This window comes from Anopheles bellator, chromosome 2 (genome assembly GCF_943735745.2).
Source record: "Anopheles bellator chromosome 2, idAnoBellAS_SP24_06.2, whole genome shotgun sequence".
Lineage (NCBI taxonomy): Eukaryota > Metazoa > Arthropoda > Insecta > Diptera > Culicidae > Anopheles > Anopheles bellator.
In genome coordinates, this window is record NC_071286.1 from 44,933,754 (window position 1) to 44,951,121 (window position 17,368).

Consider the following 17,368-nt stretch of genomic DNA (forward strand, 5'->3'; position numbering starts at 1 on the left):
ACGAACACGGCGATCGCTCTTCCGCAGGTTGAATTTTCGGCCGATACCCTGCGCCTGAATCTGATCGACCTGGCGCGGACCGGCTCGAAGCTGATACAGGTGGCCGGGCGCGTCGATTACACGTGCCCCTCCGGTGACCCGCAGGACCCCGTGACGTTCACCACCCGAGAATCCTACCTGGTGAGTATGCTATTCTCTGGTGGCCCCATATTTCATCTTGTCTGTCCGAAAATGATCCTTCACGAAGCCATGTTTCCGGCACCGGTTCATTCCGGTTCCGTCGGTCCCATCCTATCCAGAGCTGCACGCTTTGTTGACCGATGCGGACAAAAACCGAGTCCGAAGCCGCCCGATCGAAGCGTTTGCGGACCGCCAACGCGAAACTTTTGCAACGCCCAAGAAAACAGTTCTTTGATTTCCTGGAAGACCGCTGGACGACTGCCTGTGTCGAGAAAACTTTATCCTTTTCCGTTGCGCTTTCGACACAGAAACCGTCGCGGAAACCGTGGCTGGATTCATGACAAACTTGACCGGTGTTTCGGTTTGAAGTTGGAGATTAAAGTTACGTGCACGAGTTTGGCGAGAATTTGTTTGACTTCATCTTTCATTTGCAGGAAGAAAATTAAACGTCCCAAAATCCACGCAGTTTGAGGGACAAAAACAGCAGCAGCAGCATCAGTAGCATCTGTAGTGCCGTTGAATGCCGTCCCGTAAAGCAAACTTAATGAACGTTACAAAAGGAATAGATGTTTCCGATCTCGCTGCCGGTGTTGGCATGTGGGACCGTAATGGAAATATCGTCAACTAAAATTCGAAACAATATCCAGTAATTGGCACACAAAGACAGTACGTCGAGATTTAGGAGGGGCCCGCACAGGACTCACGTTGACACATTGTTGGCATATTTTCATTCGTAACAAAAACTTGACGGCCACCGGGAAATGATTAGCGTACTTCAACTTTTCGCTTTCCGCATTTCCCGGACCGGTGGTTTCGTCTCTTATCTCGGGTACGGAAACTGCACACACACACACACACAGTTTCCACTTAACCCGAAACCACCCCCAGCGGCTCCATGGCGTTATCGCCACAGGACTGCTGCCCCCCGAAATGCCCCAGTTAGTTTTCCCATAGCGCCATTTTCTCGCCCGGTTGCTGCGCTGCGTAGTAAATTCCGGAAATGCTTTCCACTCCACGCTCCGGTTCGGTCCGTTGCGTTCCTGAGGCCACTTCGGGCCGCTGCCGACCCCTGGAAAGCCCCGTATGCTGATTTATGTTGCCGAGCAAACGCAACACAGTTGATGTCTCTGTGGCGCACGTGTACGTGTGTGCGGGCTTCTGCGGAGTAGATAAAGTGCAAACTAGAAACAGTATTCGTTTGTCTTTATCACAGCAGGACCACTGAACCCAATTCAAGTTGACAGACCCGACCCGCCGGCTCGAGGAAACCCTCTCGGGATGACGGCGAGGCGAGGCGAGAGTAAATCGTTGTCGTTGCCACTGCCACATTGTCGTCCCCGGGACGGTGGCCGAAGAGCCGCCTGGTTCCGTTGTGATACAAATCTGCGGGGATCAGCATGGAACTCGAACTCGAACTAACTCTAGGAAACGCCAGACATCCTCGGCCAGCCTGTCATGGCGGTCGTTTGTGTTGCACCGCTGCCCGTCGGTTTCAACTGCGGGGTCTGTGCTGGGCTTCTGGTTTTTAGTTTTTGCTAAATGTTTAATACTTTATACCATTACACGGTGCACGTGGATGTACCGAACGTGGTGTTCAGCGGGCGAAAAGTTGATCTCCGAGTCGAGATAAAAAGGATTTCAATTACTGAAGCATCTAACAACGAAAAGTTGTAAGATGCTCGCATTTGATAGTTTAAGTCATGCCACAGGAGTATATCTGTCGGCCTGTCCATCTGGTCATGTGTTGGACATCATACGTAGCAGATAAATGTTGACCGATCAACTTTGAAGATTATGTAAACCGAACCCGAAAGTAGCGAAGTTCATGGGCACTTCCCGATCGCCACCAACCAATTCAGCATCATCCGTGTGGTTGTGCTTCAAAGACGTCTTTGGACTTTGGATTTTTTTCTGCTGCAAACCGGCTCTTTTCCACGATTCTTTTCTGTCAGCTTGGTTACAAGAAAAGTTACAATAATATTCATAACTTATTGTTTTACCAGTTCACAAATTATCCACAAGCAAAATTCCTTTCGCATCTCAAAAAATTCATGCTAACATCTTCTTGCAACTCGTCACTATGGATGCGGTCCCAAGTCTCATCCATAGTGATGAGTCGACGCAAAAGTCTACCTTTAACCACTTTAAAATGCTCTAAATGATGCCGTAAATGGTCTAAATCTGATTAACATTTGTTCATAAATTTCCTTTGCTAAAATAAAATATAAAAATAATTAAAAATAAAATAAAGAAAACAAAAAAATTAATCACTTCACGACACTCTATTTTTTCTATTGTAAAAAATACTGTGACAAGGTTGATACTAAAATGGCTTGTAAAAAAATAATGAATTGACAGATTGCAATGAAACTTCACAAACCTTCACAAGAGTGTTAAAAAATTGTTGTACAATGCAAATTTCAGAATATTTTTTAAAACCTTGCTCAAGAATCTGATACAAGAAATTCATTGTTTTGAGACAAATGTGCCTACCGACAGGGATAATTTTGTACAAAAACAATTACCAATTTAACCAACGGAAACTCTTTTGTGTCTTTTATGTTCTATGCACCTAGACTCAACATTGAGTTCATCATTTTGTCGATAGTGAAAGGGACAGGATCACAATCCGCCGTAGAACCAGTTGTTCATGTCAGCTTAGCTCACAAGTGCCTCAGAAAAAACAAATACACTGGCTAAAGGCATACGAATGTGAACTTTATTTCAATTCCTCCTCTATTGGTTGTCTCATGTTGTCCGCCTGTCTCTTGGTGAGTGGTCAGTAAAAGATTGAACCCACAGCCCACAGGAACCGCAGTAATCTTTCTTATTTTTCACGTTCCCTCCTCGATGTGGTTCTTAAACGAGGACAAATTGCCACATTTTGCATCACTTTCGTTCTCCACGAACGTTGCCATGGCCCGCCATTACGCAATAATGCAATGTGCTTCAACAGAACGATTTCCACGCTTCACCAAGAGTTGAAGAATTCTCGGACGCACGGACCTGAAACTGGAAGCTCATGTTGCTCCCTTTTCTGCTGGCTAACCGCAGCCCGACAGAAACCTCGAACCGCAAAATCTCGAGCTCGGGTACAGGTTAGGTGACTCCTGGTACTCCGACAATGTCGAAGAACAGAAACGTCACGAAATCAGGGAATGTAGACCGAAAACAAAAACAGAACCATGGACTTTAGATAAATGGAAACAGCCTGAGCCGAGACACGTCGTCACGAGGCGGAACCGTGGGCCCCGAGTGGGCTGTGCTGGGTCAGAACTTTTGGCGCACGGTCGTCAACATTTCGAATGACAGATATTTGTTTGGCGTAAACCGCATCGGCAAAATGATTCCGACTCCCATTCGGAGGGATCAAAGACCGAAACCGATGGGGACCGCAAGCGTCTCCATTTCTTTGTGCGCTACCCAAACCGGGATTAGTGGTGACTAATTTCCGGAACGGAACATGATGAACGAGGAGCCATGGCGAGGCGAACTTGTTTTCCGTCGGATCTTTGACACTTAGTCGGAAGATATGAAAAGTTTTCAAACTTTTTGCGTGTATTAAATTGAATACATATTTCTGTTTGTCTATCTTTCTCTATCTGAACGTTTCGATTCTCTTTGTTCCACTGTATATGATCGAAAAAGATGGCCACCATGTGAACGCAAAACGGATTATTGGTTCCCATTGCATCGCATGATTGATTATAACTGTCGTGTATTATAAAACACAACGATGTTAAATGAAAGGGGTTATTTGCGGAGGAAACAACCCCGTAACGCCCCAGCATGCTCGTTCCTGGCCTGGCCGGGCGGACAGTTATGACGGTAGTTAATGATGCGATGTAGACATCGCGGAAACAGCCGTCGCGATGGGTGTATCCTGTCAGGACTTTGTTATCCGGACGACGGCATGCAACCGGGTCCCGGTCAACGTGGGTCCCGGTGTACCGAGGGGCATTACAGGACGCAAAAGTGACACGAACATCCAGCGAGAGCGAAAAAGAGAGGAAAACAAAACAAAAGGATCCCGTCTCCATAATTCATGCTAATTGCTGGGTGTACATTTTAATAAATAAATAAATTAACCCACCAATCCCCGGCACCTTGCCGACGATGTGCGTTGACCGGCACTGCACCGGAAGGTCTTCCGGTTCCTCTTCGTAACGGGCCCAGGTGGCACCGTGGTCACCTTGGCGTTTTCTGCGACATCAAGGACGCTCCGGTGACGGTTACTGCGCAAGGCATAATTAGAGTAAAATCTCGCCGCCTCGCAGTGCTTTGCAGTGCAGTTGAGTTTCGCGTTGCACGCCAGTCGCGCCCACTGTTTTTTGACTAAACTGGCCACTACTAGACTAACTATGCCGAAACCATACCCTATATTTTCCGTTTCATAATGCTTGCTTTTTAGCACGGTAATTATTGGGTTATTCTGGTGTTTATGGGTGGCTGTCTGTTGATTGTCACAGTTTAGGTTTTCTGGGAAAATCGGGAATAAAATTTGCTAGCTTTCTCTTCTTTGAAGATCTGATACCGTGATAAGCAAGTTTTCCCAAAACTATTCGTATATTTTACTTAACACTTTGGCCAAAAAGCAAGGCGAATTTTGAACTGGTTTTCGATTGCGAATCCACGAGACTTCTGTTTTTATTTCTAAGGTTGCATCACTTTCACCAACAACAGCGTCAAATTGTAATTACATATGTGGACTACTTTGTATTATAAGCACTTTTCGAATTATATGCAAATTACCGTTAAATTTTGGGCACAACAGTAAGTAAACGGTTGGAAAGGCTAATATGTAACGACCTTCGACCTTCGGTTGAGCAGGCAACACGTGAATTCTTCGCCACGTCAACGGTGAACACCTTCGGTCCAGGGTAACGTCGGCCAGGGTCAAAGCATGGTTTTAAGAAGTTATAGCTCGGGTACTTTTGCTAGTTTAAAGTTGGTGCCTACGCAGCGAGTTTTCATTAACTTTTAAACTTTTAATGAATTTTCTTCGCCAGAATCGGTCGCAAATGTCGTTTATGATCAATCAAGCGATTTCATTTGAATTTGGAAGCGTTTAACGGACCCTTTGACAAAAGTATGTGAATGATCGAACAGGCAGCGAATGTGCCACTTCCACCGACTTTCTTCCATGTGCCAAACTGGAATTGTAACCGGGTTTTTTTATATAGTTTCCGATCAATTCGATTGTAAAATCGCTCATTGATAGAATACTATGCTACTGTCAACGAATGTAGAAACGGGTCCCATCACGGGAACCCCAAACAGTGCACACCATACGATCGTTTACATCCTTTTCGAAAGTTCATTAACGGAGACGCTCCGCACTATACTTTGACCAACTTTCGGACGCTAGCAACCGCAGCAAGTATCTGCTGTCCCTTACTAAAAGCCGCACTCCTTAAAAGTTTTATTAAAAATGAATAATTAAGACCCGGCCCAGGTCCAAAATGCGCGACTAACGACCGCAAACGAATGATAGCCTCGGGAACGGGACCGGGAATGGCCCACGGGAAAAAGCAGGGCTTTGGTTGGGCGCGCAAAATTGTCCCGAGCGAATTTGAATTTCTAATACACGCAGCGCCGTTGCGTCTGTTGTGGTTCGTTGTGGTCCCTGGCACCAACTCCTTGCTAGCCAACTTTATCAGCAGGTGGACCAACGAGAGGGCAACACGGGAATAGAGCGTGGCCCTAGACACTACCCGTTTACACTCTGGTGGCCCTTCCAAATCGGGAAGGATATTTGAGGACATAATGACCATAAAATCGGCTGCAGTCCGTCTTTTGATGACCCCTTACCTCCGCTGGTGAGCAAAAAACTGTTAAACCTAAACGTAGGTGGCCGGAGTTGGAAAAAGTTTTCCACAACGCCGGCACGCATCAGTCGCGTCCGAGACCATCGGTCGGCCGGTATTAATTACGGTTCACAGCACCCACCGGCCCGTGGGCGTGATTCCCCTTCTCCCGGAACACCTGGCCCGCCTCAACGGGGATCGGGCTCGGGAGTGGACGGAAAGATACACTTCATTATATTTAAATTTAATTACTCCACTTATTCCCAACGATCCGCGTCCCCGCGGTCAGCGGTCCACTGTTGATGCTGAGCTCTCGGGTTTATGTTTGGAGCGAAGCGTAGCGGCTAACCTAATTTGTACCTTTCTAACCGTCCCCGGGAAACGCCCCACTCTATCGCTGTCTTCTTCTCCCCGCAGCTACTTCCACCGTGGGACGCGTCGAAGCAGGGCATCCTGTCGTTCAAGTTCCGCACAAACGAACCGAACGGATTGATCATCCTCAACACAATGACGCGCGCTCCAAAGGTAAGACAACGCCCCGCACGTGTGTGTGGCAACGCCGCGCTCATCCTGGCTCTCGTCCCTGTCAAATAGAGTAACTTCTTCGCGGTGGAACTGCTGAACGGGCACATCTACATCCACATGGACCTGGGCACGGGCGCGGTGAAGGTGCGAGCCTCGAGACGTCGCGTGGACGACGGCGTTTGGCACGAGCTGTCGGTGCGCCGGAGTGGCCGCGAGGGCAAGGTCGGAGTCGACGGCCAGTGGAACGACTTCCGGACGCCGGGCGAAGCGTCCCAGATGCAGCTCGACAGCCCAATGTACATCGGCGGCATTGGGCCACCGTACGCCGAAATCTACATCCCGCCGGCCATTTGGACCGCGACGCTACGCCAAGGGTTCGTCGGGTGTCTGCGCGACCTCACGCTGTCGGGCAAACCGGTCGACATCGCCCACATTGCCCGCCAGCAAGACTCCGGTGAGTGCTTCTTTGTACTTCCATTTTATGCTTTGGCTTCCGTTTAGTTCACCAATTCCGAGTTGCTAAGTGGGTGACCAAGCACACGTTCTTGGGAGCACGCAGAATAAACAGCACTCGGCCATTTAATTTTTAAGTATGGCAGCTATGCTAGAAACAAATCTTACACCTAGACGCAAAAGTGTGGAATGGTAATAACTAATCCTTCACATTCGCACATTGCCACATCCATTTACTGCCTAGTCTTTAACTTAATCGTTTCCTTCTCAAAAATCCTTCCTCCCTAAACCATTGAAAATTATATCAATCGGAACATCTAACGGAAATAGTGAACAATAAATAATGAAACTTATAATATACTAATAATGTTAGTTTCTTTTTTTTGCTCATAGTATTCTTAGCGAATAATGTAACCCCCTTTGCCATAAGGCTGGCTAAAAAATCATCGACGTTTTTGCATGAATTTAAAAACTTTATTTAATACACTTTCAATCGTGCGATTTGCGTCAAATATTGACCATTTTGTTGGAAAAAATACCTTCATGATGCCTCTCTTGTAGAAGGCTTAGTGGTTATTGGCTAAAAACTCGAGCAATCCATTTTGACAATCTTATTTTGATCTCAGTTCTTCATCACTCAGGAAACTTTGTAATGCGCGAAAAAGGTGTCAATCGCTTGGTGCAAGATCCCGACTATACGCTGGACGCCTTAAAACTTCCGCAACAAGCTCCCGGACTAAAGATGTGCATAACATTTCGTTGTCCTGGTGGAACACAAATCAACATTAATCATCATTTTCGACGGCGTTTTGACGGCACTGTCTATGCAAGGTGCAACTTAAACGTGCTTCCCCCTTGCCCCACCTTGCTTGAATTTTCGCCTTTTTCAAAGAAAATGAAAGAAAAGTTAAAGTCATCTACCGAAAAAATAATGCATTACTTTTAGCCAGCCTTATATAAGACATTCAATAATTCTGGGAGATATTCAATAAAATGATAGAGCAAGTAAGGTATAGTCATCTATGTCAAAATAACTTCGATAAGTTACAAGTTACATTTAGAACTCATGCAAAATCGTAAAACATTGTGTGCCATTGAACAAAGTGATTGAAATTTCACATTGAAAGATTTCACGTTCTCCAGCTGATTGCAGCCACTAACCACACGCCTGGCGCTATTCTCGCTTTCTCCGCAGGAGCCATCAAGCCCTCGTGCCACGTCATAGCGAACCAGTGCGGTGGCCAGGTGTCACCGTGCCAGAACGGCGGACAGTGCACCGAAGGATGGAACCGACCGCTATGCGACTGCTCGGCAACGCTGTTCACCGGCCCGACGTGTGGCCGCGAATCGGCCACGCTGGCGTTCAACGGCTCACAGCACATGGCCATCTGGATCGGGGGCAACCTGGGGAGCCGGACGCAGACGGAGGAGCTGGTCATCCGCTTCAAGACATCGCGACCCGCCGGATTGCTGCTGCTCACCAGCGCCGAGTCCAGCTCTTCCGACCGACTCGAGATCGGACTGGTGGCGGGCCGTGTCCGTGCCAACGTGCGGCTCGGCGATCGGGAAAAGGTGTCCTTTTGCTCCGTTCCACTTCGGCCAGAACTATGGTCACCTCAAATAGTGCTTGTTCTTTTCATGTTTTCTTTTTTGATTCGATTCATTCTGTTTTCATGTTTTATTTCACCTCTTTGGCATTTTTCCTGGTCAATTATCCCAATTGTTGTTTCCCTTGCTCTTGTTTTTGTTTTGCTTTTGTATTTTCTCCCCATCCCTTTTTCCCCTATTTTTCTCTCTTTCTCGTTATGGTTGTTTTTCTTTCCACCATTCACTATGCGAGTGCTGAACCGAGTTGTTTCCCTTTTATTTTCTCCTGTCGCCCACAGAACCTACTGGCCGGCCAGGGTGTCTTGAACGACAACAACTGGCACACGGTGAGGTTTTCTCGCCGTGCGTCGAATCTGCGGCTGCAAGTTGACGGGACACAACCCGTCAGGGGTATGTTATGTATGTATCAACAGCACCATTACTTTTTTGCCCTATTACGTGTCGTGACGTGTCGTTTCTCTTTCCTGAATTGAGACGAATCGAAAACTGTTTGCCAAAACGAAGCAAAAATGCAAATTCGACCGAACTCGAATCGAAAATTGAGCAAGTATTGAAGCCAACAACAAAAACCAAACCAAACCAAAACCAAGAAACGAACCATTAACGAGAGAAGCAGCGAACAATCGCCCAAGGACCTATTTGAATCATCCCGCGACCCTCCACCATCCTTCACTCTACCACCACCACCCCGCCGGCCACGGTCTAGATTAGCCCATTTAGACGCAAACCCCCCCCACCGAACCCCCAGAGCAGCCCATTCGGAGAGAGTGGAAGCGGTTTCCGAGCTGTGATCGGACCCACAATCGGACATCATTCGCTGGGAAAGAACCCCCGTAAACTAGACCTACAGACACAACCGCAACACTCACGGTTCCCTGCACCGGATGAAACGAACGAACAATTTCCAAGCTCTCCAGCCCAGTCAGCACTCCTTCGAACGCAGCACGAATGGTCATCGAATTATGGTTTTAACATTTTTATGCCTTTTATTTTTAACATGTGAACCCAAACGTCGCTATCCGAACACAGTTTAGTTTCATCTAGCTCCATTACTCCATCACTAGTGTGGGAAACGAAATGCTGCCAACCTTAGGGCATTGCAGTATCCAGTGAGAAAATTATCAACGACTCACAGCACAAGCTATGAGCCAACTTGTTACATTAAACGGATCGGATTATATCGATCTAGATTTGTTTTTGGAGGGAAGCTAATAATAGTTTAAACTGTCCGGTTACTCCGGTCCGGTTCATTGCATACTTTTTGGAGTTTGTCAATCCATAGCTCGAATACCAATGCAAAGTCACAGTACGAGAGTCTCGATTTGGAATGCCAGCTCTATGGCATATCGAAAGTTGCGAGTGACTGCACGGTCAAGAAAGAACTGAATCTGCCTTCGCAGCAGTAGGAAGGTCCATCTTGCCATGTCCACCATTTTCTTGCATTTTGTGTTCACTCCGTCTCAGGGACTTTCTTATCGATCGCCAAGTTTCGTACCCGAACCGGTATGGGGTATTTTTGGAGAGCTTTCGAACCGGCCAAGGTGTGCCGCGCCATCGGCAACCAGCCCTACGTAGATTCGTCTGATTCGCCACTCTATCACACGAAGCAACTTTCGCGCCCAAGAGCAGACGGATGAGCGTCGAAAAAAACGCAAGAAATAATACCAAAATAATCTCGTAAAGAGAAATTAGGGAGAAAATTGGTTTTTGATGGTTTTATTTATGAACGCCATCACGGCACACACAGACACGTACAAGAAACACGGGTCCTTTCTCTTGGCGCTTTTACCGACAGCAGCTGAAAGCGAACCCACACTTGGCGAACTGGCCACACGAGGCGGTGGAAAACGAGCCGGTGTCAAAAAGGAGTGCGCCCGGCATCATTAAAACAGGTTTTACGGGACGGCCTTGAGGTGGTTTTGGTTCAGCATATTTTTACAGACCATGCAAAAGGTGAAGGGATCCGATCCAGATTTGAACCCTCCGGCTTCGAATTTTTCTTTGGCTTGCTTTCTCCAACATTCTCCGATCGGTCGCTGATGGTGATGAGGCTTTGATCACAGAGCCACGTGCGGCGGAATTTGCGGTCGGCGTCGTGGCCGACCAATGTAAACCGAAAGCTCCCCGTAAACGAAAGCATAAAATACCGCCCATTCGAACGGGGCAAAACCTCGTGGAAGCCACCTCGAAGTAGTGCACTCGGGACCATTACTCTCCGCCGATGTGTGCGTTAATTTAGGTAGAATCTTTATGAGGCGCTCTGGAGTTGCTTGAAGCCATCGGGAATGGCTTTGACGGCCAATCATCTCCAACGTATAGAAACCGGTGCACTCGGTCTCGTGTCGACCTCTCTCTCTCTCGGAAGGCGTATGTTAACATTTTCCCAATTGAGGTCGTCCCCGGATTCGCAAAATTCCAACCATAACCAAGCGCTTACGTAATGCAAGTCCTGTGCTCTGTGCTCAGTCTCTTATTGGGCCGGATCCTTTATCGGAACATTCCGGAAAACCCCGACGTTAGCGCCCACCCCTAGTCACCTTCTGGGGAATCCGGTCGACGCAGATTTCGGCTGACATTTAAATTAATTAAACCATTCGACCTGTTGGACTGGGACTTATGGGTGCGTTTATGGTTGTAATAAAAATAGTTTTCTTCACAGTGCTGAGCACAAAATGCGATACTCCACCGGTGTCGGCTCGAGTTCCACGAGTTTTAGAAGGACGCTGGAGGAGAAACCCTTTAATATGTTATATGGTTTTGATTGTTGACCTTTCTTCAATATTGTTACCAAATGCGGAGCCATCACTGTACATTCGTGGGCATCCTGACCTTGTCCTGCACTGTATACTACGCCATCCACTGCGTTTTATAGGCTGCGGTGGTGTTGTGTGAGGTGTGTTCTGGTATGACAATTGTAGGCAAGAAGTGGGAATTCCTGGCAACAGAGAAATGTATGATGTTAAAATTGATTTTAAACCGAGCTGGCTTTCCGTCCGTCCGTCCGCCCAGTGCTGTGATTGTGGGGCGTAATGGACTCTAATTGAAGTACATGTTGCGACCACCGGGAGTTGTTCCGTTCAATATTATTAATTTGTGACCGGGTTGAAGTAAGCCCCATTCAAAACCCCGGAACTCGAGAGGACAGTTCGCGTCGTGATGGGAATCAAATTGAAGCACACTAATTTCGCAGCCCGACGAGTCTAGTTTAGTGGGGGAAGCGGATGAGGGTATGCCATTCAACAAATCACCGCCATGTTCCGCCATTAGGAGGCGGTACACACTCCGTTCGAACCCCAAGCTCCCAGCGTGCGTTCAAGTTTGCCGTAACGAGATATTATCTTTGATTCCCTCCGTGGTGGCATCGCTCCCTCGCTCTCTCTCTCTCTCTCTTTCCGTGTTGCATCGCTCGAGTGCATCGTAATGCTGAGCCTATTACAGAGCCGATAATCGTGAAACATGCATACAAGGATCGTCGGCTACCCTGTCACGCGTTTGCTGTGCGCAGCTGCGTTCGTTCGTCCGCAGTTCTGGGGAATCCGCAATCGGCACCCGTCAACAATACAGGCTGCTGGCCATCCCGGCGACTTGCATGAACTCGGTGAAATTGTAATAAAATTAATGATTTCATACCACACGATGAGGAGACTGTTTCGTGTTGGTTATGCCAATGCTAAACCGTTGGCCATTCCATCGAGTGTGAAGTGCCTTTGCAACATGTGTTGCAAATAATGTTGCTAACACAAAATAAACGTAACTCACTGAAGAACTGTGAGCTTTGGGTGCACGGTGGAGGCGCCTGGTAGCTCACGTGCCGCCTGCATTTGCCGCTCCATTTGGTGCCCAATTCATGTCGAACTCACCGAACAACTGTACGTATGTATTCATCATAGTGTCCACTGGCGCTGGCCGCCTGCATCACGCCCGCAGTAATTATGCGACACACATCAGGGCCGTAGACCGGCGACAACATTCGGGACATTCGGGTTCAACAAAAGTGCAAAATTATTTCCCCACGGTGACATCCCCACTCGTTCGTTGTACAATTAGCGCCTACACACCGGCCTTAAAAAAGTACGTCAATTTGAATTATTGCCAGTCAGCCCGCGATCTACGTCCCAGCGAGCCGGCAACACGCACCGCCAGCAGATTGCGTTGGCCTCGCTGATAGCTGATCCAGCTCCTTCTCGGTGCAGTATTGAAAATTTGTACTTTTAATTGGAATTGTTCGTGGCCGGTTTTCGATTACTTGGCCGGTTTTTCATGTTTTTATGCTCCGTGAAAATCGACACCAAACCGGCCGGTCGATAGGTATTGGGCTTTTTCACCCATTTAATTGAAGGGCTCGAAATAAATCATCATTTTTCACCTCCCCAAGTGAGGCCCAATATGTGGCGCATTGTTTTACAGCCATTACCGGTTATGTTTTTTTTTGGTTTGTTTCGATATCGCTCTCGAAATTACCTGAGAGTTTCAGAGCGTTTCCCGCCCAGTAGCGAGGGATTGATTTATTTTCTTCTTCGTTCCGGGGAAATCGCCATGATGAGATTGTTTTCCACGTGGCCCTAGGTTCGACCGAAATCATCCAAACTGCTTTGTGAACCATCGAGGGTTCGGTGGATCGGAACCAGATAATGCAACTGTCTGAGCGGCCTGCTACACGTAACTCATCGCTTCCATAGGGTTTGTGTTCCGAGTTCCTAGTGGCACTCGTTTCATCCCCGATTTGCTTCGCATTTTCATAAGGTTCGGGAAATTCATTCACCACGTTCATTCATCTACCTAGTGGTCTCGATCTCCCGTCACAGTTCGTTCGCCTATACCATGCCCTCATCTCGACGATACTTATCGCTCCCTGCCCTGCCCTCTTACTGACTGCCACAATGCTAACCAACAAGCTGTCGTTTGCTGTCTTATACCGTCCCGTTACACCTACCGACACCGAACTCGGGACCGGGTCGAAAGAGCTACGCTGAAACGCATTCTGCGGAGCTCAGTCTAAATTGTCTCCATCTACTTGAAAGCCAGAGGCTTGCGTAGGGTTGTTTAAACCTGCCCAGCAAATGAGGCGGACGTCGCGATCGCGTACAAAATTACCGAACGTCAGGGCGCTACTTTATGTGCACCAAAATTTTTTACCAGTTTGTTATGTTAGTTCCGTTCTTCTTTTCTCTCTTGTTTTCATCTTACCCGTATTGCTATCCAAGCGTAAACGCTAATGTTATGATTACCGTATGATAACCTAATTATTACGATAACGTATCACTAACCAGCAATCGTAACGTATGTTTGCCACACAACCACCTACACCTGCCCACTACAAGAACGCACACGCACAGTACCGTAACCTTTAGGTCGATATGCCCAGCTCACCAGTTCACCAGCCACCATTTTTTGTCCTTATCCGTAATGTTGTTACAATAGCTCGCACACGCCGGTTCCACACTTGCTACACACACCCCCACATAGGCACACACCATGTAGGCGTCACACGTGACCTTAGGTTGATCGAAATTCGTCTGTATTTATTCTACACACGGCTTACACAATTGATATGATACATTTTGCACGTTCTTTGCAAGTCACAGTTCAACCACGAAACCACGATTCAGTAGAAGTTTAACCGTTTAGAACACACGTCCCGTTTGCATCGATCGGGCCAACTTACTCCAACTTACTAGTCTGTGCATACCCGCCACAGGGCAACCAAATGTCCTACCTGCCGAACATTTAACCTTTTACACTCTTGTAGTATTTCTGCACGAACATTTGTGGTTCATACAAAAATGTGTTCAATTCTGAAATCTAGACGGCAAAAAACAATAAGCCGAGGCCACACAGTAATTGGAGTTGCATTACGTTTATTGCATTCGGAGGTCCTCTTGGGACTTCCAAACGGTGGCTCATCCAGAAATGGGCCAAAACACGCGTTGCCTTCATCTGAAGGCGGTTTTCGCCTCAACAGTAAACCTCTAGAACGCCGATTGCCTAAACCCCAGCCTGAAGTTATGCAATAAAATGCAAAACGTTGTCTCAAAGTACAATGTTTGCCACATTCAGGTTTCCGAATGGTGACCGTATTACTTGAGAGTGTTTATGACCGGTAGGTTATTTAATTTTTTATGACCATCCACTCAAGCGTAATGAGAGCCTGTTCGAAAAATATGTTGTAGCAAAAAGCTCAACGAAGATACATTCTCCACATTCAAAAGAATGTGTTTCGCCTCTTAAAGTGGCTCCATAAAATACTGTTCAGAAGCTGAGTATGACGAGCGATCAGGTAACAAACGGTATTCATTCGCAAAAAGAAAGTCAAAAGTCACTACGATCTAAATTGAATCGTTGCAAGAAAACGGTAACGGCAGAACTCCGTTTGTAAAGTAACCAATTACAGGCACGCTACAGGAGGTACCGTGAGGCACCGGTGACCTTTCCAGCGGCTTTAAGTTGTTGTTGTTTACAGTGAGCAACTTATTGATATCGAGTTAAATTTTTTCTCCAACAAAAAAAACATTCACCGTGCATTGAGAACAATAAATTTTATTTACATTACCCTCCACGACCAGTCAATGGCTGGACTGAACGATTGCGCCGTAGATAATGTTTTCCTGTGCTGGAAACGTAGACTCTCATGGACGTCTGGTTTAACTCGTCTGGTTTAACAGCTCAGTGCCACTGGTGGGGCTGGCGATGATTTCCTTGATCTTTTTTGTTACCAGCAAGGTTCGAGTCAAGATCGAGACAGCAGGTTACACATTCCGACGTTCGTGTACAGATTTAACACTACGCGGGACGCGTAGCAGAGTCACACACGTCAAACGAGCCCGGTTCTTACATTATATACTAAAGCGCAACACGACCACAGCGGCACACAGTGACGGTTACTTATCACAAACAAAACTCACACGGCAACCAATTGAAGCTGTATGCATTCAAACATATGCGCGCCACTCTTCTGTTTTCAATAGCTCCTTGCTTAGACTATCTCCTTCTGTTCGGCCACTGTTGGCGATCTCGTAACTCTACTCTGCTGTCGCTTGCAATGCGTTTACCGATGTAGTTCACCAATGGTTTCGCCGGAAGGCCAAGCCAACCAGCAGCCCATTTCGGGAGCAACCCATGGTTCGCTGACCCTGGATTGTCTTTGTTTTGGTCCTGTGTTCATAGATTTCACCTCCACTCCTTTGCGTACCACCGCTGCTAGAATGAATGTGGAACGTGCTGCGCGAGCTATTTGTGTCCACCTTTTAGTTACACCTATAGATTCTACTGTAAGCCTGCGTAGCCTCTGCATAGCACTCGTACTCGTAATGTGTATGTGGTCCACGAGCACCACCGGGCGACCGCGATCAGTGGACCCCCAAAAACTCCAGAAGCTCGGTCACGCAGCACTTAGTGGCGATTGTTGGCGTACGCTCTGAAGGCCTCCGTAGTAGTTCACCGTAAAGCCTCCGTAAAGCCTCTTACCTATCAGCACATGTGTATTGGCTCACCGGCGTACTCACTGGCTCTGGCGCACACCGTAAGCTGCACACCGTGTACCCGCCCTCCCTTCACCTCTCCCGACCCAAAATCCACATAGTGTCCGAAACGGCCCGAAGGACTCGGTGTGCGATGGGCCACCGATTCCCCGACCGATGCCCGATAGCTCACTCACCTCCCCCCAAATTAGCGCACAGCGATTAGTGACAATGACCCCCTGTATCCGACCCCCAAATCCACCCAATTGATCGAACTGATCGTGCACTCGTTACTGAAAGTTTGTTTTGACCGTACGTAAACTCCACGTGTACGTATTTTCGATCCGTCGACACCGATTCACGCATGCCTTGTTCGTGGCGTAGTGCTTGCGGCTTAGTGTAGTGGTAGTCATTGGCCTGGCACCGGCAGCTGCTCGTTTCGCGGCGATTCGCTCTCCGTTACTGATCTGTCTCGAATGATCGTCTTTGGAACTTCTTATTTACTCGCTCTCTTTCGGTTTTACTCTTGCCTTGGTTTTGTTTGCTTTTGCCTTCTATTATGAGCGATCCAATTTATTTGTTTGGAAAGTTTATTTCGATTCAATGTTTTATTTTCTTCTACTATCATTTCTTCCATTCGTAGCATCATTAATCGTTTACCTTTGCACCATTACAATCGACACGATTAGGGGATCCATTTATCGCATGTCTACCATACATTTTCCTTGGTTTGAAATTGAATGTTGGATTGTTTTGCTTTCTATTTTTTTAACCTGTGTTGCGTTACAGTGGCCCATGGTTTATTCCTAGTTCTCACCCATCTGGCAAGATCGTCCTAGTCACTCTTTATTTATTCATTTATTTCATTTTTGCTTTTACTTTCTTTTTGCTCTTAGGTCTTAGGTTCACTCTTTTACCTCCGATACAGCTTTTACCCTCAACTAATGTCGATCTGCCTTCCTATTTTGTTTATATGTTGGTTTGTTTGGAAGGGTTATTTTGAATCATTGTTCTATGTTTTATGTTAACATTGTTTTCGACACGGATAGTGGATCCATTTAGCATGTCTATCAAACATTTACCATTTTGGTTATGGTCCATTTTAATACTTTCTTATCCATTTGTTTCGCTCCAGTTCTCACTCAATGTTTTCCCAATAAGTTTTTTTTACTAATTAAGCCGATCATTCTCTAAGATCCAAGCATCCCAGCATACTGGTCCCCACACATACACACAAGCCTGGAAACCGTTCGCATTTCCCCTAGGGACGCAGCGTGCATCAACCGAACCGACCACCGACCATGGGGGAACCCAAGTGTCGTATCGTCCTCCCTTGCA

The 17,368-nt window shown here is 47.1% G+C and overlaps 1 protein-coding gene across 1 annotated transcript in view; it reads left to right on the forward strand.

Annotated features, from left to right (window-relative positions):
- Positions 1-17,368, forward strand: part of LOC131207590 (neurexin-3) — a 102,767-nt gene that overhangs the window by 75,392 nt on the left and 10,007 nt on the right. Inside the window, exons 11-15 of the mRNA XM_058200210.1 lie at positions 28-180; positions 6,405-6,512; positions 6,582-6,966; positions 8,161-8,537; positions 8,852-8,972. Of these exons, the coding sequence (XP_058056193.1) occupies positions 28-180; positions 6,405-6,512; positions 6,582-6,966; positions 8,161-8,537; positions 8,852-8,972 (1,144 nt within the window). The remainder of the gene's footprint in view (positions 1-27; positions 181-6,404; positions 6,513-6,581; positions 6,967-8,160; positions 8,538-8,851; positions 8,973-17,368) is intronic.